This window comes from Mus pahari, chromosome 12 (assembly GCF_900095145.1).
Source record: "Mus pahari chromosome 12, PAHARI_EIJ_v1.1, whole genome shotgun sequence".
NCBI classification, from domain to species: domain Eukaryota; kingdom Metazoa; phylum Chordata; class Mammalia; order Rodentia; family Muridae; genus Mus; species Mus pahari.
In genome coordinates, this window is record NC_034601.1 from 62,662,991 (window position 1) to 62,685,501 (window position 22,511).

Below are 22,511 nucleotides of genomic sequence, written 5' to 3' on the forward strand. Positions count from 1 at the left end.
TCTCCTTCTCCATCTCCCTCTTCCCCCCTCCCCCTTTTCTTTCTTTCTTTCTTTCTTTCTTTCTTTCTTTCTTTCTTTCTTTCTTTCTTTCTTTCTTTCTTTCTTTCTTTCTTTCATCTTCTTGACTTTTTCCTTGAAGGAAAATGAGATATACCACAGACTCATCTGCAGATGATCTTGTATAGTCAGTAAATTCTATTTTAGACCTTAATATAGTATTGTTTTTTTCTGCATTAACTTCAAATGTAGCAATATTCTTGAAAATAATTATCACCAACTGTGTTTATTAGTTATTTCATGGAAATAATTATTTAGGTATATTACCATTGGTTATTTAACAAATAGTTTTTTGTGGCATCATCTCAAAGTATTTATGATGTGAAGGTGTAGGGTTTACATTAAAATTTGGGCATATTCCTGGTCTGGATTCTAATGTTATTCTATCAACATTGCTTATATACATCCTGGCAAAGAATAGGTACTCATTAAAGCTCCAAACTGAGTCTTTACCGTGTCCCAATATTTTTAGGTATTTGTAATACATTAGATTATAGAACAGATACTTTTGCCCCGTCTTTGTAAAACTTACCTTCTTACCAGTTCTCTTTTTTAAAAAAATATTTTAAAATATGTGTATGTACACTATCTGTAAGTATATGTATAAGTGCTCTGCCTGTGATTGTGTCACACATACCTGTCACAGGTCATGTGTATAGGTCTCAGAGTAGCCTTGGGCATCTTTCTTTACCTCGATTTTGTGTTAAACGGGGTCTCTCATTTGTCCCTAAGTATTTGAGGCCAGCTGTCAAGTGAGCTGACTGGGATTACTCTACCATCGTTTCCCACTTCTCCTTAGGGCCTCTTGGATTACATAAACACACTGCATGACTAGCCCTATGTTCGTTATAGGGAGGCGAACTCAGGCCGGTAAATGTGCACAGTGATCCCTTTACTCGGTGAGCCATCCCTTACCTCTGTCAGCACATTACCTAGCTCATTCCCATGCTTTGCTTTCTCCTTTGCTGTTTCCAGCCATACATACATCTCTGCTCAGAGTGGCTATGGCAGAGATGCTCACCAAGTGTGTGAGAAAGTGGGGGTGGCTCTACTTGCTCGTCACCTCTGCTGACATGGTTCCAATTCTGCCATTTCCAGGTAAAAGCCAAGAGCGTATCTTATGGCTGAAGATGGGAAACATTCCTGAAATTGAAATAAAATGTTAAAAATTCATGCATTTATCATGATGAGAGACACTCAAACACAAGGAATTCCATTGAAAAATAAGAAACCACATTTGTATGGTTTGGATATTGTTTATGTCCTTATAAATATGGGAAGATAGAATGTGGAGCCCTGTGAGCAGTGATTTTTGTCCTTGTGAGCATGACATTTTATAAATTTGGGACTCTGTTATCTCTCACCATTTGAAATGTAACTATTTTGTACATGTGCTCTACCACACTATGCCAGTTTTCTTAGAGGATGAACTAATAGAACTGTCTAGCCTTAGACTTGAAACTCTACAACTGTGAGCTACATACATTTTTCCCTTTACAGACATTTTGATTTAATTTAGTTAAAAGTAATTTTTGACAATTGATACATATAAAGAATGTTTTATGATCAATTTTACCTCCCCCCTTCCCCAACTCTCTCTTATTCTTCTTCCTCTTCTGGTGAATCCTTTTCTTCATGACTATTCCCCTTCCTGTTTTTACTTTGAATGTTGTCTGTGCTGGAGTTGCACAGGTCTAACCCTACTATGTGCTCATGGTTGCAACAGGAAGTCACATCCAAAAGATAGTTTTTTTTACTGTTCTTTTCTCCAATATCTGACTTTTACAGTCTTTTCACCTGCTCTTCTGCAATGTAGCCTGGCTTTGTAGGGTATAATATACCAGTTATATCCAATTATAGACATCCACTCATAGATAATCTGCTTATAGCTTTCTCTTTATAAAGTTACCTGTTCCAGGTCTTTTGTTAGAGTAACATGATGCTTACTCTTGCCAACATGCACCATAAAGCCAGTTTTAATCATTTTTCAATTATCACTTTTATATAACAGAATTCCAGTGCTTTCAACAGTTTTAGTTTAATAAAGATTTCATTAATTTATAGGCCCATAGTAACAAAAATCACCCTTGTAATTATTACCCGTAAGCATTTCTCTGCTAACTGTGGTGGTTTATCCGTATAATTCCAGCATTGTGGAAGCTGATGTATTGGGGCTTCATTATTGTTAAATATTAGTGTTTGATTGAAGGAGATAAAATACTCATTCTAAGGTCTTAAGTGCTTAGCCGTCAAGCTCAAAATGTGCATACTTTTGTGTATTGTGGATATTTGCCCCGTAAAAAGAAAATTTCTGCTAAACATCTATATTAATTATTTTTTAATGTTGCTGTGAGAAGATACTATGACCAAGACAAATTATAGAAAAGTTATTTTGAGCTTAGAGTTTCAGAGGGTTAGTGAACATGACTGCAGAGCTGAAGTAGTATGTGTCAGGCATCTAGCGCAAGAGGAGACAAAGGGAGCCCGGGGAGGGTCCCAAGGCCTTAGAAGCCTCACAGCCTGCTCCCAAGGTACATCTCCAACAAGGCCACACCTCCTAGTCCTTCCCAAACAGTTCTGCCAACTGGGGTCCATTCAAACATAAGAGTTTATGCAGGCCATTTTCATTCAAATCAACACACAATTCTGAATCAATTTATTGGTTGACTCAATGCACTTTTGTCCAGACTTTACTGTGTTTCTCTTCAGTCTCTTCCCGTTACCTATTAGAAATCATTCTTTTTTTTAAAAATTAATTAATTAATTTATTTTTTTACATTCCATGTTTTATCCCCCCTCCCAGTGTACCCTCCAACTATTCCACATCTCATATGTCCTCTTGAGCTCTTCCCTGGGTAGATAATTTCCTCTAGGAAGCAGAAAACAGAAAACAGAGTAAAATCTCATAAACTGAGCTGCTGAGGAAGGAACTTCCCCTGAGAGTTTCATTTATTTTTTTGCTCACTTATAAGGACTTGAGCATGGGTTCTAAATTTTCATTTAGGTCATGAACTCTTCTCTAAGGTACATCCGTGGTATTCAGAACCTTCTCTGAAATTTGAGTATCAATACCTACGTAGGATCTGGTGTAAGTTGTCTTCGAGGAGAACAAATTTTAGCCTGTTCCCCGCCCCCACCCACACACCCCACCCTTGTGTTCCTATTTCCTTTTATTTCCTTAGAGTAGCCTCTCTATGGGTTTAATTCATTCAATCAATTTTGTTTTTAACTCGGAGTTTTTTTATTACAGTCAGTCAGTCTGGAATACTGAGAACGTGCTTACCTGACTGTATTTTTATGGAATAGATTCTCAGAGACATTTGGAATCTGGGAGCAAAACATAAATGTTTCCTAATTAACATGTATGTACATTAAAGTTTAAACAAGTGTTACAAATGAAAGGAAGTTGCTCTCTTTAAAAGAATAGTGATGTACTGCCATTTCCATTTGGAGAAAAGCTACAGCCAGCACCTACTGAGTACCTGCTGTGGGAAGGATCCCACTGTGCCTTCATTGATCTCCCATGACCTATGAGGTTTCTCTGCATTGAACAGGGGTAGGGAGAGAAGAGGAGAGAACTGTAAGTGGCTTATTCAAGGTCACATACAGAGGCCAAAATAATAAACCTGGACTGATTATTTCTAAAGATGAAGCTGCTGGCTGTTAGCCTGTGTAGTTACTTCTAATTGCAAGATGAATAACCATAGGAGTAAAACATAGGCACTGTCCTCTTAGGGACAGATGATTTTAGTTTGAGATGTTATTGAAGATACCACTTGGGACCGACAGTGATACATCCTATTGGTTTTATTTTCCTGACCTTGAATAATGTATGTCTCTGTGACCTATTTTTTTCTTTTTTGTAAAAAAGGTTAATTGATATAGGCTGCATCCGATAGTATTTACAATAATTTTTCATGTCTGTTCAAAATGTGTGGTCCTATATTAACATCATAATATAATTTTGGTTACCAAAATTTGACCTAGTTTTTAAGCATCCTATAAATTCATAGAAAAGATATTAAGGGAGCCAACAGTAGCCTGAGAGGTCATAGGCATGATGAGCTTGCTGTGCCTCCAGGCACTTCCTTTTCTGAGCCTTAGTGATTTCAAAGTGGAATGTACCTTCCTGCATCAGAAGCTAAGGGGCTGACCTTGAGGGGAGGCAAACTATTTGGTGAAAGTAATAGAGTGCTATAATCCAGTTTCCATCGAAACTTTTCCAAATGGAGCACTGGAACAGAGTCTTAGCAAATTTATAAGAATGATTAAAAAAAAAGAAAAAAGAAAAAGAACTTAAATCTAAGACTGTTTTTAATCCTTCAAATATAGATTGACAGTAAAATAATTATATGCATTTATCCTCTGAACATGTGTGTCTTTAAAAATAAGTTACTATTTTTCTTTATAGTATGATAATTAATTAATTAATTAATAAATATATTTTTGCTCTAAATCCTGATTCCTTTTGTTGGTTGTTTCTTATTGTTTAGTTAATTTATTGTCTGATAATTCCTTAATGGCATTTGCCCTGAATTAGAGTTTCCTTAAAGACAAATTGAATCTAAAAAGGGTCCCCGTGAAATAAAATGCATGTAAAGAAGTGGATCTGAAGTGGCTTGGGTTCCTTCTAGTAAACTGCCATCGCCGGGTTACCTTGGGTGCAAACTCGTCACACAGTCCCATGGTCACCAGAGGACTCTCCCTCCGTTCCCTAGGCGCTCTAGCATACCCAGTATCTTAGGATCACTGGTGAGTAGCATACAACATCTGTTCCAACAACACTGCGAGTGACTTGGACAGGCAGGATTCAGGGATGAAGGAACCCCACCCAACCAGTAGCTCAGGTTCCTTCAAGTTGGCACTGGTCTACCTTAGTCTGAGTACTCCCTAATCAAGGTGGATGGGATCTGGCTCTGAAAGCACCATTTCCACCACTCCTGGACCTAAGTTTGTTGAGTCACTGGCTGACTTTGAACTCAAATTTTTGCCTGCCTTTGTATCTATCTGACAAGATGGCTCATTAGTTCAGGTGCCTTTGTTATTTTAGGTCCATGAATCCCATCATACAATTTACATTGCATTTTTATATTTTTACATAGGTGAGAAATTATAAATTTTTGAACTCAGGTTTTCAGAGTTCTTTCCCACAACCTAATGGCTGTCCTGAAGGTCACATTGTTCACCACCTTGCTGAGGAACATCAGATACACACTTGCCACCCAGACATTTGCTGTTTCTAATTATGGCATTATTAACTTTGATGGGGGGGGGAATACTTCCAAAACAGGAACATAAAGGAAAATACATACATTATAGAAACAAGCCTTACACCTAGCAACTGTCAACATTGGTGGAGGCCCACACCCTGATAGCTCTGCTCTAGGGGCAGGAACTGTGTCATGCTGTTCCTTTTGCATGGCAAGATTTGGCAAGGAACCTTGCAAAGGAAAACCTACAACTCCCGAAAACCACACAGAAATCCAAACAGTTACCCTCTTTTCAAATTATAAATTTGGCTATTGTAATTCGTCAATTATTTTCTGATTACACTCTTCTTTCTTCTTTTTCTTTTCATTTTTTACATTTTGCTTGTGTGTACAGGCATTAACACATCTGACAGTAGTTGACTCTCTCCTTTCATCACATAGGTTCCAGGGATCAAACTCAGGGCAGTTGGTTTGGTAGCAGACAGATTTTTCTCATTGAGCCATTTATCTGTCAACATTTTGTTCTTTAGGTCTTTAGTTTTATTTGAATTCTGTTATTGCTATATAATACTGTAGTTCACATTTTGTTGGGCCCAATTTTAAATTCACTTACTGTTTAAGGTGAAATTTATACAGATTCTGTCTGTTAAACTATGTTCACTTTTTGTTGTTGTTGTTTGTTGTTAGTTAGCTTCCCAGATTTTGTATATTGCCTTGTGTATTTTTTGTAGTTTCATATTATCTTTCTGGGATTTTATTATTTCTCCATGCCCTATATTTAGAGGAGATACTGAAGAGAAAAGTACAGTTCTGGCACCTGTACTTTTCACATGAAAAATCAGTGTGCTGGCTAGCTTTATATCAATTTGACACAAGATAGAGTCATCAAGATGAAGGAGCCACAGTTGAGTAAAGGACTTTGTATGATGGGCTGTAGGCAAGCCTACAGGGCATTTTCTTAATTAGTGATTGATGTGGGGAGGACTCAGCCCATTGTGGGAGGGGTCTTCCTGGGCTGGTGGTCTTGAGTTCTATGAGGGTGAGCAAGCTCTCCCATGGCCTCAGCATCAGCTCCTATCTCTAGTTCCTACTCTGTTTGAGGGCCTGCCTGATTTCCCTCAGTGATGGACAGTGATTTGGAAGGCAAATAAACCCCTCCCTCCCTGAGTTGCTATTGGTCACGTGTTTCATTACAACATTTGTAACCCCGAGCTAAGACAGTCTACTTTGTGGTTTGTTCCTTATTTTTCTGTTTTCTTTTTTCAACTTTGCATCAGATGTAAAGATGAATTAGTGAAAACAAGTAGAGGGGTTTGCTTTGTTGTTGGATGTATTTATTTTAAATGCATCAGGAATGACTCTGGAATCCCGAGGAACTAGAGGAGGGTCAGGAGCAGCCATATGCTTGCTGTGCCTATCTAGTTTGGGGATCATCAGTTTCACTTTATGCCTACTGGCTTTTGGGATTTGACATTGTACTGTTCTTTCAATGGTCAGATGATTTAGAGTAAGAATAGACAAATTACAGCCCATAGGTTAAATTCAACCTGTCATCTCCCATATTTGTAAATACACAGTTACTGGAAACAAACAAGCCTTTCATTACACATTATTTGTGGCCTCTTCCATGCTTCAGAGACACAGTTGAGTAGCTGTGACAAAGTGACCAGATGTCTGCCAAAGCCTCTGCCCTATGGCAGGAATTTTCTCTGGTGGAGAGTAATTTTATTTTCTTGCTGATTCGACTGTGTTACTTTCTTTTTCTTGGAAGGCAAAATTTCTAACCTCTTTTCTTCCTTTTGTACTTTTTCAAAGGTATAAGAAGTTTAGCCAGCTTTTGCATGACATTGGAGAGAATGAAGGTGGTATTGATAAGTTCTCCAGAGGCTATGAGTCATTTGGCATCCACAGATGTTCTGATGGTGGCATATACTGCAAAGAATGGGCCCCAGGAGCAGAAGGAGTTTTTCTTACTGGAGAATTCAGTAAGTATTTTTGAAAGCATTGAGGATATGAATATTTTATTTTTCTGTCATGAAGACTTAATTTGCATGTTTAATTATATTAATATTAATGATTCAAATAGTTATCAGACTTCCCAGCGAATGTCATAGTATTCACTCAATATTTTACTTCATGTGGTCTAATTGCTTTTGCTATCTTATAATATGTGTATTCATGAATCTTTCTAGAATACAGTGCACAAAAAATAAAAAAATGTGGGAAAAATAGTTTTGGAAAGAGGACTGCAAATTACTCAATATTGCTGTCATATTCTAACAAAAAGGATACAATATTGCTAAAAAATTTGGCATAGATAATCTCATGAGCCTTTGCAGTCACTAGCTGGTATCACATCTCTTGGATCCTTTATAGTCTTATATTGCTTTTGAGTCCTCAGTAAAAGTAGACATTCAGTCTACTAAATAGGGACCTCCATTACTCCATCACTGAACCTCTGGAACTGTAAGACAGCCTCAATTAAATGCTTGCTTTTATAAGAGTTGCCTTGGTTATGGTGTCTCTTCACAGCAATGGAAGCCTAACTAAGACACAAATCTAGATGGAGACTCCTTATTTGTAGGGGAGGAGTTGCAGCAGATGTCTGGAGTAGGAAGGTGGGAGAGTGCACCTTCAACCACAGACAGAGAACAGAGCAGAGCAAGAATGGGAGTTACAGTGAGAGGGGAAGGAAGAGAATGAATTAAGTGGGGGTGAGGCTATGAACCTCTAAAACCTGTCCCCAGGGATGTACTTCCTCCATCCTTAAAGTCTGATAATTCCTTAGACAGCACTGCTAACTGGCATCCCAAGTGTTCAAATACGTGAACCTCTGGGGACATTTCTTATTCAAACCACCACTGGTGATTATGTGACTGTATTCATCAAACTATATAGAACTATAAACAGGAAGTAGTTTTTTTCTGCATATAAGTTATAGCTTAAAGAAATGAACAAAACCAAATGTGGTCATCTTGGCTGCCTGGATCTATGGATACTTGCCTCTGAACTCCGACTGGAATGGCGAGGGAATGAAGAAAAGACAGCGACATAGATCCATGCACAGAAACACTGGGATCAGGTGGGTTGTAAGTGCTCTGATAGAGTGGGGTCAACTACAGCAGCAACTTGGAATTCAGCATGTTTGCCCTGTTCAACTCAAGGCCAGGCCTTCTGTCATACAGCAGGAGGAAGCTGCAGTTGCTGTCTTACACACACTGGTCTATTGTTGGCTAGCACCTATACTTGCATTAATTGCCAACATTGACACTCAGAGGAAGTCTGTGCCAGTTGCTCTGAGCTTTTCCCATGTGGGAAAGGCCTGGCCATTTTCACATAGGCCTGAGCCATTCATTCTTGACATGACTGGCTCATTTCTAACAATATACAGTCTCTTAAGATGTCACTAGCTCAAGACTTTACTCACTCCCTACAGCATGACTTAGAAGTCCAGCATTTAGGAGACAGAGGTCGCAGTTCTTTATGAGTTTGAGGCCAACCTGGGCTACATAGGAAGCTCCAGATCAAGGATATATAATGAGACCTTGTCTTGAAAATTAAAAAGAAAAAAAAACTTTAGCAGACGTTTTAGGTTTCATCTAAGACTGGACTGTCTTAAGAGAAATAAAATTCCTTGTCCTTATATAACTCACAATTTTCAGTGTGATGTACAGAACAGTTTAATGAGTTTTATAATACTTTATTTAGCCTAATGTATAAAAGTATTATAAAAATAACATATTGATTTTAAAGCTCATTAACAGATATCTTTATTCTCCTTGGGTTTTATGTCTTTGAATCCTGATTATGACAAGTTTGATCTCAGATGCTGACATTTCATGAGAAATACTTAGCACGTATTGTGATTTAACAAAATTGCTAGTTTAACAGTAGATTCACAAACCTGGAATTTTTTTTCAACTTAGTTAAACTTTTCTCAGTAAATGACTTAACAGTTTTAAATATTAAATTTAATAAAACAATACAATTAATGGAAATGAAATTAGTGTAAAATTCAGTATCTCGGTAGTATTAGTTAACCTCACTTCTAATTCTCAATAGCTATATTTGGTACTGGATTTTCTTTCTTTTTGTTTTGGTTTCTCCGTGCAGTCCTGGCTGTCCTGGAACTCACTCTGTATACCAGGCTGGCCTTGAACTCAGATATTCGCCTGCCTCTGCCTCCCAAGTGCTGGGATTAAAGGCTTGCACCACCACGCCGGCGGTACTGGATTTTCTTATTAACATTTATCTATCTATCTATCTATCTATCTATCTATCTATCTATCTATCTATCTATCTATCTATCTAATTAGATATTATCTTCATTTACATTTCAAATGCTATCCCCAAAGCCCCCTATACCCTTCTCCCACCCTGCTCCCCAACCTACCCACTCCCACTTCCTGGCTCTGACATTCCCCTATACTGGGGCATATGATCTTTGCAGTACCAAGGGCCTCTCCTCCCATTGATGGAGGAGGCCATCCTCTGCTACATATGCAACTAGAGACACAGCTCTGGGGGGGGTGGTATTGGTTAGTTCATATTGTTGTTCCTTCTATAGGGTTGCAGACCCCTTTAGCTCCTTGGGTACTTTCTCTAGCTCCCCCATTGGGGGCCCTGTGTTCCATTCAGTAGATAACTGTGAGCATCCTCTTCTGTATTTGCCAGGCACTGGCATAGCCTCACAAGAGAGATATGTCAGGGTCCTGTCAGCAAAATCTTTCTGGCATATGCAATAGTGTCTGGGTTTGGTGATTGTATATGGGATGAATCCCCTGCTGGGGCAGTCTCTGGAAGGTCTTTCCTTCTGTCTCAGCTCTGAACTTTGTCTCTGTAACTCCTTTCCATGGGTATTTTGTTCCCCATTCTAAGAAGGAGCGAAGTATCCACACATTGGTCTTCCTTCTTCCTCTTTGTGTTTTGCAAATTGTGTCTTGGACATTCTAAGTTTCTGGGCTTATTTCGCTTATCAGTGAGTGCATACTATGTGTGTTCTTTTGTGATTGGGTTACCTCACTAAGGATGATATCCTCCAGATGCATCCATTTGCTTAAGAATTTCATGAATTCATTGTTTTTAATAGCTGAGTAGTACTCCATTGTGTAAATGTACCACATTTTCTGTATCCATTCCTCTGTTGAGGGACATCTGGGTTCTTTCCAGCTTCTGGCTATTATAAATAAGGCTGCTATGAACATAGTNGAGCATGTCTTCTTATTACCAGTTGGAACATCTTCTGGGTATGTACCCAGGAGAGGAGTTGCTGGATTTTCTGTTAGTACTATGTCCAATTTTCTGAGGAACCGCCAGACTGATTTCCAGAGTGGTTGTATCAATTTGCAATCCCACCAGCAATGGAGGAGTGCTCCTCTTTATCCACATCCTCACCACCATCTGCTGTCACCTGAATTTTTGATCTTAGCTATTCTGAGTGGTGTGAGGTAGAATCTCAGGGTTGTTTTGATTTGCATTTCCCTGATGATTAAGGAAGTTGAACATTTTTCAGGTGCTTCTCAGCACTTAGGTATTCCTCAGTTGAGAATTCTTCGTTTAGCTCTATACCCCAATTTTTAATGGGGATATTTGTTTTTCTGGAGTCCATCTTCTTGAGTTCTTTATATATACTGGATATTAGTCCCCTATCTGATTCAGGATTGGGAAAGATCCTTTCCCAATCTGTTGGTGGCCTTTTTGTCTTATTGACAGTGCCATTTGTCTTAGAGAAGCTTTGCAATTTTATGATGTCCCATTTGTCAATTCTCAATCTTACAGTACAAGCCATTGCTGTTCTGTTCAGGAATTTATTCCCTGTGCCCATATCTTCGAGGCTTTTCCCCTCTTTCTCCTCTATAAGATTCAGTGTCTGTGGTTTTATGTGGTGTTCCTTGATCCATGTAGACTTGACTTTAGTACAAGGAGATAAGAATGAATCAATTCGCATTCTTTTACATGTATTTTCTCATCAATATTTATTTATTTATTTATTTATTTATTTATTTATTTATTTATTTATTTTTAATTCAGTGCTGAGAATTGAGCTCTGGGTATCATCCATGCTAGGCTTATAGCTCTATGTCCCCTCCTGCTCTGCCTACCCTGCAGTCAATTTTATTGCTTCTTTCTCTTTCCAGTTATTATGCTCTGAGTATTTATTTGGAGTATTGGAGTTTAGAGTCCCCCCACCCCATTTATTTATTTTTCTTGTATGTTGTTATGGGTGTACATGCTTGTGAAGGTGAGAAGGTATCTTGCAGGAGTCGAATCTCTCCTTCTACCCCTGAGTTTGGGACTTCTACCACTTAGGTCCAAAGGCTTGGTGGCAAGCTACCTTACCTACTTTACCATTTTACTCAGGTTAAATTTTATATAACATTCCTACTCCCAAATGTAACGCAAGAATTTCAACTAAAATGATACTAAATTTTTTTCTCTGTAATATTTACAAATAGAATATTTTTAAAATAAATATCAAAATGCCAGTAAGAAACTGAAAGGTACATTCTGAAATTATAGTTATTACAAATGTTGATTTATTAAAACTACCAGCGGTGGTTGAATAATTAGTTTTAAAATGTTTTAAGTATGGTGTTTATGTTAAGTACATTTAACCATTAAAAGTACAATGATTTAAAAGTTTATTGTGAAGTGAAATTAAAATTAATGTGGTACATATTTTAAAAAATACCTTTTTGTTGTTAATTTGTATGTGTGTGTGTGTGTGTGTGTGTGTGTGTGTGTGCGCGCGCGCTCCCACCTTTTGTGAGGTTGTGTTGTCTAATTTTAATGCTCTCCGAATCCCGGAGATAGCATTTACCCAAATGTTTTTTGATCAATCGAAATTCATTTAATGATTAAGGTAGCGAGAACCCTTGCATTTAATAAATGAACCTCATTTTTTTAAAAAAAACTACAGTAGAATATCAATACAAATGAAATTGTGATTAAAAGCTGTCAAGGTGGGCTGGAGAGATGACTGAGTGGTTAAGAGCACCGACTGCTCTTCCGAAGGTCCTGAGTTCAAATCCCAGCAACCACATGGTGGCTCACAACCATCTGTAATGAGATCTGACGCCCTCTTCTGGTGCATCTGAAGGCAGCTACAGTGTACTTAGATATAATAATAAATAAATCTTTTTTAAAAAAAAAAGCAGTCAAGGCTAGACACTATTTTAGAGATATTCAAAACTGAAATCAATTCTATTTTAGTAAGTGGGGGAGGATACATTTTTTTTTTTTCTGCACATCATTAAGTGGTCAAAGGGTCTCTTTGTGTGAGGTCTCCGCTGCCTTTGTCACTAAAGAGGTGAGCCTGGTAGTGTACACCTGTGGTTCTAGATGGGAAGTTGGTGGCTTATCTGGATTACTCACTGAGATACTGTCTCCCAACCACAAAGTGAAACAAACCAACAAGCACACCCACCACATTAATGAGAGACAGAATTGCTTTGGTGTCTCTGACTGAAGTCTCCCGCACTGAATGAGCACGGAAACTTTATACATCAGAGTAGAGAGCCACTGATGAGCCAGTCATGCATTTAAAAGAATATTTATTTGAGGGAGTGTGTGAGTTGTAAGAGAGCATGCATCTAAAACATAGAATTTCGCTGCTGCTGATAATCTGGCTCCAAATACATTCTCAAAAAAATATTACCTAACCACGCCATCCCCTGACATAACAGATTCTGTTTTGCTTTGTCTTTTTCAATAAATATTTTTTATACCCCTCACAGATTAAATAATTGAACAGGAAGTTATATCCCCCCTTAGCTTTTTTTCAAGACAAGGATTATTAGAATTTTTTATTATAAGTTTTCTGATCAACTCACGAATTACAGTCAGTTTTAAATTTGAAAACCTAATAAAATGTTGTTCTAGATGGCTTTGATGACGAAGATAATTTTTTTTTAAAGGATTTCATGTATCTATGAATTTGTACTTCTCCAGCCAATAAACCGAGGCAGCAGCCAACCCATCTGTTCTGTGGAATTAGCCTTTAGCCACACACTGACCATTTTCCGTTTCTCTGTGTTTTCCTTTGTCATGCAGCAGAGATTTGACTTGAAACATAGCTTCTTAACCTATTTTCTGGGATTAATAAAAAACCAAAAGAACTGCAACATCATTCTGCTTGTTCTTTTTTCATTGTAGTAATTAAAGAATGGTTTTACATGGGTTTCATCCTGAAATTTCATAGTTAATATAGAGCCAAGCGATAAAAATAAGCAACAAGGGCTGGAGAGATGGCTCAGTGGTTAAGAACACTAACTGCTCTTCCAGAAGTCCTGAGTTCAATTCCCAGCAACCACATGGTGGCTCACGACCACCTGTAATGGGATTTGCTGCCCCCTGCTGGTGTCTCTGAAGACAGTTACAGTGCATCCATAAATACAATAAACAATTTTTTTTTTAAAAGCAACAAAATATTATGCTTCTACTAAGTGATAAAGTGACTATTATATTTAGTTGACAAAGAAACAATATGCCAAATCATTTTTTTCTTTACATGGTTAGCTGTTGTGATAACTTTTGAAATTAAAATTAAAATTAAAAATTTCTTTACTAAAAAAAAAAATTAAAGAAAGTATAGACTATTCTGAATCGTACAGCCTAGAGTCCTAGTGAAGGAGGGCCTAAGCGGGTGTGTCCCAAATTCAACTATGAAAGTGAAATGAACGAATGGTTAGATCAGGAAGGGCTGGACTATGACTTATGGGTAGAGGGTCTGCCTAGTGTACCTAAGACTCAACTTCAGAGCTCAGAATGACAAGGGAAGAATATACAGTCTTTAATTCTGTTTTGTAGAAAATTATTCCTGTCTTTAAAAATACTTTCATCCAGTGCTTTCCAGTCACTGTCTTAGAGTCTGACAACTCTACACATTTGTGTGTGTGTGTGTGTGTGTGTGTGTGTGTTTTCAGGGCTTAGTCATAGTTTTGTTTTTCTGTCTGATCTGAGAATATTTTATCTAGACCTGCTTTGAGAAAACAAACATAAATTATTTTTAAGAAATAAGTTGTAATAAGTTTGTATTTAAAAGGAAGGATTTGGGTTTGAAAATACCACTGAGTATAACCAGGTCCCATCACATGGCTCCATGAGAGGCAAAGATGCTATGTTGATGTCTCCTGCCTGGCTTGCTTTGGGTCCTTCTTTACAAATGTGAAGTGTCTGTACCATGTTCAGTGCTACAATCAAGAAGAGAAGATGCAAATTCAAATGCTAAGAAATTACCGAATTCATTTCAGAAGGAGTCAGACCTCATAAAAATTAATATAGTTGGTTTTGTCCAAACTGAGGAAGACCTAGATATTGCCATTTATTATTATTTTTTAAATAATTTAATTTATAATTTGTGTGTGTATGTGTGTTTTATTGTGGTGCATGTGTGTGTGTGTGTGTGTGTGTGTGTGTGTCTGGACTGCAGTCATGTGGGATCTGTTGTTTCCTTATGCCTTAGGATCTGGGGAATCAAATTTAGGTCCTCAGACTTTATGTGTATTCAGCTTTACCTGTTGAGCCATCCTGCTGGCCTGCCATCTGTGTTTTAAAAACTTCTTGACAAAAGAACTTCACATTTTACAAAGTACATTTATTTTCTTTATTTGAGGGAAAGTGAGGCAATTTCCTCATTTTCTTTCATCTACTTCAAAGGGGCACGCAGGCATGGAGTTGGCGGGTGTGGTAACAACCTGAAATGGTAACTGCAATGCTATTTAGCACTAGGGCACTGTCAAAACTATTGAAATAGCCTTCAATTTTGAAAGTTTTATGTTTGGCTATCATGTTATCTTCCTAATTTTATGTATGATCTAAAATAGATTCCAAATTCTACCACAGTATAGTTGATTCAGCATCATAGCTTCAGAGATGCCGTCCGGAAACGCAGTGATTATATTGATTGGTTTATAAGTATTTTATAAATCAAACACTGCAATTCTGCCATCACTTGCTTTTGTATTACCTTCCTTCCCCTAATCCAAGATGGCTGACAGTCAGCTCTCACTACAGTGTGGTGTCTTCTAGACAGCTCCAATGTTTGGACAGCTTATAAAGACAAAGCCTTCCATATCCACTCTCGTTGGCTTCAGTAGTCAGCTGTGGCTCTGCCCAGAGTGTCTGATTCCTTGAAGAATCCAGGATAATGGAGAAACATCTCCTTGGGATATTGCTGATCTCCTGAACGATGGATAGTGAGGGCAGCGGAGGATCAGTGGAAGCAACCTGGCTGGGGTGGCTCTAAAAGTTTTGACTTCAGTGTCAAATGTGATTTGTACTTAACCTTCATCACATAATCCAGACCAGCCTCATGTCAATGAAGCATCCTTAGAGAATAAATACTGTTTCATGGAGATACTCAATAGATTAGGGTCAGTAATACAGTCACCTGTCCCTTAAGGACAAGGATACAGCCTGCAGTTTGTTATAATCATTTGTTTTGTATTATCTTGTTTCCATGGGAATACCATAGAATGTACCTACCCAGATGGAGACTATGAAATCACTATACTGTATTATCTTAGGGAACACAGGTGCATGTATATTTTAGTTGTTGAATGGAATGTCATTGTATAGCACATGCCTGTATATGATCCTAGAAAATGGTCACACTTTTGTATATCACGTGTATATGTTTTGCAGATTTTACTGTAGTCTCTGACTTTAATTTTTTTCTGAGGAAAGGGAATTGGATGGTCAAGAGAATGTTCTACTTAGATTGTTTAGCAGTTTCATGGTTTCTGACTTATGGGTTCCAATGGAGCTTCGAAGGAATTCTTTGCCTGTTACATTCTCATCTCTGCATACATTTTCTGTGCATTTTCACATGGCTTACCTTAAGTTTGCTTACTGGAGTTTTGATGTTTCTATAAAGCAGGGTTTTAGGACTATTCTGGGAACTGCTTGGCAGAGGGGTGGCAAATTGCAAGCGAGGTCAGGAAAGCATTAAGAGTGCTGCTTACCAAAACAGTGTCCCTGCTGAGAAATGTCCTCTGTAACAACTGTGACTCCACAACAAGCCATCAGCAAAGAGGCATTTTGTATAGAAAGTTCTCAGTACCGCCTCTCACTTTTCCAACTTGATGCTGGTTCTTTACCCCCTCTTTTGTTTATTGGATTTAGTGCATTTGCTTCTGTTTATAGACTCCCCGTAAGTAGTGGCCACTGACTCCCACAGAACTGTGAGCACCGGAAGTGGATTTCTTCCTTGCTTTTACATGCAGGCAGTGTGCTTCTACCTCTTGCCTCTTGTGCATCTTGAAAAGTGCATGTTTCCCCCTATCCACCATCCCATGAATGGTAATTCTTCTCATTACAATTCCATGCCATAATATTATAGGAAATGATGAGCTATGTGTATGACAGAAAATAAACTCGTGCAGTATTAGCAAAGTCTGAACAAGGATAGCTTGGGAGAAATAAATTATGTGCAGGTGAGATGAGAGGAGATATACATTTAAATGAATTTTAAGTGCTTCCCCCCCACCCCATACATCTTATACCTTTCATTCCACTGTAAATGAAATAGAACCAGAAGCTGTGGAGTTTGTGCTGTCTTTTTTGTTTTTGTGAAGCAGGGCAGTTCACAGTCCTTATAGAAGATCCACCTGAAAAACATGGTTTTGACTTTCCATCAGAAGATGGGTGGATATATATGCTTATGTTTATATTTTCTCTTAAAAAGATTTATTTGTATGAATTGTACAAGTATAGATACATGTCTCCGTGTTTTCCTTGTCCCGTTTTTAACTAATATTCTTATTCCATGTACAGTTTCAGACTCCAGTTGGGGTAGATCACAGAGTCTGGTTGGAATGCTTAATGGGATTATATTTGTGGAGTTGCAGCCTTCCTAGGATTTTAGAAGATTGCTGTTAGAGACCTTAATGCTTGAAGGGAGATTTTGAACTGCATGACATAAGTAGTAATTTTCTATCACCATATTGCCTTTTTTTTTTTTTTTTGTAAAAATCCTCTTAGAATTTTCTGCTGTGTGGATAAGATGGCACTTCCTGTTAGTTTTAAAGTTTTGATATTTCACTGGGTTGTATGCTCTGTAAACTTTTAAAATGAATTTTTACCAGTTGTCTATTGAAATTTGAACAATCGTGTCTATGATTTTATTAAACTTACCATTTACTTACACATAGGTATATTATTCTTTTATTATTTCAGAAGCTATCTTAGAGGAATGATGCTCCGTTACAATCATCACATCGATCCAGGGCTGTGACAGATTTTAACATAGATCAACACTGTCAGCCTCTTGATCACAATGCAGCTATTCATTTAACTTTGAACAAAGAAACTGTCATTTGTGGTAGACACTTAAGAGAATCCCAGCTTCATTTGTTGGTTTTTTCCTTCTTGTGCCACAGATACCAAACGTCTTAGAATCATTTTGAACTGTGGAAGGGTTTATAGAAATGTGGCTTACCTAACGAAGGTGGACAGCGCTCATTGCCTACCCTCACTCCCAAACCACATGTATTTACCTTCAGAGCACATGACTGTCATTTTGTGTGTGTGTGTGTGTGTGTGTGTGTGTGTGTGTGTGTGTGTGTGTGAAGCATTGAGGATTGATGCTATAGCTGGCTTCTCATCTGGTTTTTCAAGACAGGGTTTCTCTGTATAGCCCTGGCTGTCCTGGAACTCACTTTGTAGACTAGGCTGGCCTCGAACTAAGAAATCTGCCTGCCTCTGCTCATGCTTGTCTTAAATCCTTCTTTTTCTCTATACTAGCTTGAATTCTTCAGGTTTTAGGTTTTTTTTTTTAATTATTGAAAATAGATTTTTAAATATAATATATTTTGATTATGGTTTCCTTTCTCCCCTCCTTCTGATTCTTCCTTACCTCCACACCCATCCAAATCCACAAAAAACAAACAAACCTAGAGCTTTTCTAACTAGGGTCTAAATCTGTACAAAACCAAACAAACAGAAAAAAGGCCTACCCCCCCTCCCAAAGTACAAAACACACATACAGATGCTGAGACTTGCACATTGGCACACACAGAAAATCCATCAAAAACGAATCCAGAAACCATACTATTAAGCAAATGATCAGGGAGTAAAGAAATATGCCCAGGAAAAGCATTGTGAAACAAAATCTTCCCCAAATCCCACTGAGTCGCTTTTGTGTTGGTTGTTTCCTCTTGAGCATGGAGCCTGGCCTTAGTGTGGTGTATACACCCGGTGAGACTCACAGAGACTGTGGCAGTATGAACAGGTCTAAGCCAGATGGGCTCCCTGACCCAGAGGTTATCCCACACTGATAACTGCTCACAAAGGAAAATTTATTTTCCCAGGAGGGTCTCCCTGGGTATACAAACTACATTGTTAATTCTTATGAAATATTTTTTCTATAAACATATGAATGTATTTTAAAACATGAAAAAAGTGGGTTTTATTGTGGTAAAATAAACTACCACTTAATTGTGTCTTAGCCCTTTCTCTTATGAAAATGTGGATTTATCAGCTCTAGTTTAGATTTCCAAAGCCCCTCCTCTTGACGGATTTCTGAGAAAAATGAGTTTAGTCATATTGGGCGCTTGTAGTTGGTAGCAGAAATACCTCAAACTATTTTTTTTTTTTGGAACCTGAAAATAACGATATTTTTTGAGAATGAAAACCCTTAAGTATTGAGACACTTATACAAGAAGTCACTACCTAGCAACCATGTTGAGAGGAGAGAGAGAGAGAGAGAGAGAGAGAGAGAGAGAGAGAGAGAGAGAGAGAGAGAGAGTCAGTTTTTGGATGCCTCTTTTTGTCTTAATTTTTAACCTGTCAGAGTAGAGTGATAATCTTACAATGTAAAATTAATCAGTTTAACGTGTATGTATGTTTTACTTAGGGCTGCTATCGCTGCACTAAAGCACCAGGACCAAAGGGAGGCAAGAATTATTTGGTTTACACTTCCATATTGCTGTTCATCACTGGAGGAAGTCGGGATAGGAACTCAAGCAGGGCAGGAACTGGGGGCAGGAGCTGATATAGAAGCCATGGAGGGGTTCTGCTTACATGGCTTCCTCATCCTGCTTTCTTATAGAACTTAAGACTACCAGCCCAGCAATAGTACCATCCACAGTGGGCTGCACTCCATTCTCTCAATTGAGGTTCCCACCTTTCAGAGAACTCTAGTTCATATGTCAAGTTGACATAAGACTCGCCTACACAATGTATGATATGGTATATGAAAATTATTACGGTCTAGCTACAGAGCACTTGGTTATTTCTGACACAGACCACATAGCTATTCTCCATGTGACCTGGTGCTTCTGTCTTTGTCTACTTTCTCTTAACACTAAGTTTTATAATCCATATTTGTGACATGCGCTAATCCTCTGTTATCCCATTTTGTGTGTGTGTGTGTGTCCAATTGATATGTTTACATATTTACTTGAGTGAATCAACATCTGGTTTCTACTCTTGTCTGTTGTGAACTCTACTACATGGAAATAAGTTACTGTGTGTGTGTGAGCATACATCTGAAGTTCTCTTGTATTGCCATGATTATTTCTATTTCCCCATCCTTCTCTGCTTTAATTTCTTTGCCAGCTCCCTTGATCTTTACATATATGAAGTTGCTTTTATGGGGATGCTAGTGGTGGAATGGAACACTGGAGAAGTGCTGGCTCACCTTAGATTTTGTACAAAGCATTCTCATTTTTCTTGGCAGCAGTAGACAACAGATCTTACTTTTTCCCCCCCCTCTCTATAAGCAGGGACATTTTGTCTCAAACTGCCTCGAGTAGGGGTTTCAACCAGACAGAACATGACTCAATAAATATATCAAATGATTTATTTCAGTCCTGAAGTAGATGCCAGGATAATGACTTTATGAAACAGGAACAAGCAGGCTCCAGGGTTCTGAGTTAGTCTAAGAAACTTAGAGGAACTTCTGAGTTCTTCATTGCATGGGGAGTTTGAGATTAGGCAGCATGGTACTGAGTTTTCCCTGAATGTGATTTAAAGGAACAGACCATTAAAGCCATTTTTATTTTTTAAAGTTTTTGTAAGTAACCTCACAGTTAAATAGTATTACATTGTATATTCAGAGGAAAAAAGGTTCTGCTTTTGCTTTTTGTTTTTGTTTTTTTTTTCATTTTTAGTCTAGTATAGAGTTTATTAAGGGTGTGGGGAGGGGATTTAAGAGGGTACTAGAGGCAGAGAAAGGCAGAGAGAGTGAGTGGGGGAGGGAGAGGGAGGAGAAGAGAAGAGAAGAGAAGAAAAAAGAAAAGAGAAGAGAAGAGAAGAAGAGGAGTGGAGGAGAAGAGAAGAGGAGAAGAGGAGAAGAGGCCGGCCATGAGCATGTGGAGAGAGAGGGAAGAAGTGAATGGGAAAAATGGGGGAAGGGAAGAATAAGAGCAAGAGAAAGCAAGAGAGAAAGAGCCTGTGTGTGTGTGTGTGTGTGTGTGTGTGTGTGGTGTGTGTGTGTGTGTGTGTGTGTGTGTGTGTGTGTGTGTGTGATTGTGTATTGATTCCTTTGTAACCAGACAATTTGGTAGGACTGAATTTAGTCCAACGAGACACTTCTGCTTTTCCCTGTAGATATTACAAGTATTTGAAAACGGGCCATAGAAAATTAGAATTTACTCCAGAGTATCTTGCTGGAAAGGAAGTACAGAAGAAGCCTGGGGGCATCCATTAGAGGAACTTTTTTTTTTTAAATATACCAGAGGTGGAACTTGCTTCCAGTAGAAGGATTTTTTTTTTATTGCTTATGACCTTGCCTGACCTTGGTGGAGAAAGACTTGAAGCTGAGACTTTGGTACACAGAAAGACACACCTAGGTCAGACTGCTTAGTTATTTATTCATTTCTCTTGGTTTCTATGTAAAGACTCCTTCCTGTCAGGAAAAAAGGTAGAATTGGACCGTGGGGAGGGAAGGGGGATCTCTTGACCACTTTGCCGCTCTTGGTAAGGTGACCATATTGTGAAAACCTACCTTTTCTGCCTTTCACTATGGATTTGTCCCATTTAATTGGCTTATTGAAGACATGTTCCTGCTTCCTGACGTGAAGGCTGTGACCCCTGCATTTGGTGACTCCTCCCTTCTTTCTTTCTTCCTTATTTTCCTCTTCCTTCTTCCTCATTTACTGTATGTTACTCCAGCTAACCTAGTATCTGATGCTGAAAAGCGAATCGATTTCAGGCTTCCACAAATGCAAATTGCTAGCTATATAATAACCTATCAGAGGCTTCTAAAATATTATCAAGCAATTGACATGAGATTATTTATGCATCTAAACCCTATATAAATTCTATAAATTCATTTTCTCTTATATTTTCCTTAACTTAAAAACATATGAAAGATTCCTAAGTTTATTAAAGTTATTGTATCAGTTAAATGCTTTAACTATTTTCTATCTAAGAATACTGGAGCATGTGTACAATATAATAACTTTTCCTAAATATTGCATTATTTTCTTCATCTTAGATACAGTATTGTTTATATACCAGTACCTATATTATTTATCGTAAATTCTATAATGTAAATGAGAATAAAAAATGTTCTTATCTAGTAAGTGTGTGAATGAATGGTAACCACATAAAATAATAATACTATATTGAACATTTGTTCCTATTCTATTTAAGTATTTGTTGGCATTTGTATGTGACATCTTAGTTAAAAATACATTTGTAAAAGTAATCCTTATGAATATATTTTAGTAAAGAATTTGGTAAGTGTGGGATTTAAATGAGAATGGGTCCCTTAGGCTCATGTGATTGAATGGTTGGTCTACAGTCAGTGGAATTGTTTGAGAAGGATTAGGAGTCATGGCCTTGTTGGGGGTTGGGCTTTGTGATTTTAAAAGTATACATTGTTTCCAGTTAGCTCCCTGTCAGCCCTCTGGTTCTTTCTCCTCCCCTACTTCCTCTCCCCCCTCCCTCTCTCCTCATACTTCTTTCTCCCCACCTTTCCCTCCCTTACCTCTGGGTTTACTGTCTTGACATATAAGCTATCAGCTATTGTGTCAGTGCTCTCCTTGCCTGCTCTTGCTGTGCTCCCCACCGTGACGCCATCATGTTCATGGACTCCTCTTCTGAGACTGTAAGCAAGCCCCCAATCCAATGCTTTCTTTTCTAAGTTGCTTTGGTCATGGTGCCTCTTCCCAGCAATAGAAAAGTAACTAAAACTGGTAGACATTTTCGAAACCATGCTCTAAAGAACAAATGCTAAGACGAATTTTCTGACATGTGTCAATAGTATGTTTTTCATAATACCTTTTAAGTGTTTTG

General features: G+C 38.1%; 1 protein-coding gene across 1 annotated transcript in view; it reads left to right on the forward strand.

The window, feature by feature from the left end:
- Positions 1-22,511, forward strand: part of Gbe1 (1,4-alpha-glucan branching enzyme 1) — a 231,774-nt gene that overhangs the window by 38,255 nt on the left and 171,008 nt on the right. Inside the window, exon 2 of the mRNA XM_021209248.2 lies at positions 7,083-7,252. Coding sequence (XP_021064907.1) covers positions 7,083-7,252 — 170 coding nt within the window. The remainder of the gene's footprint in view (positions 1-7,082; positions 7,253-22,511) is intronic.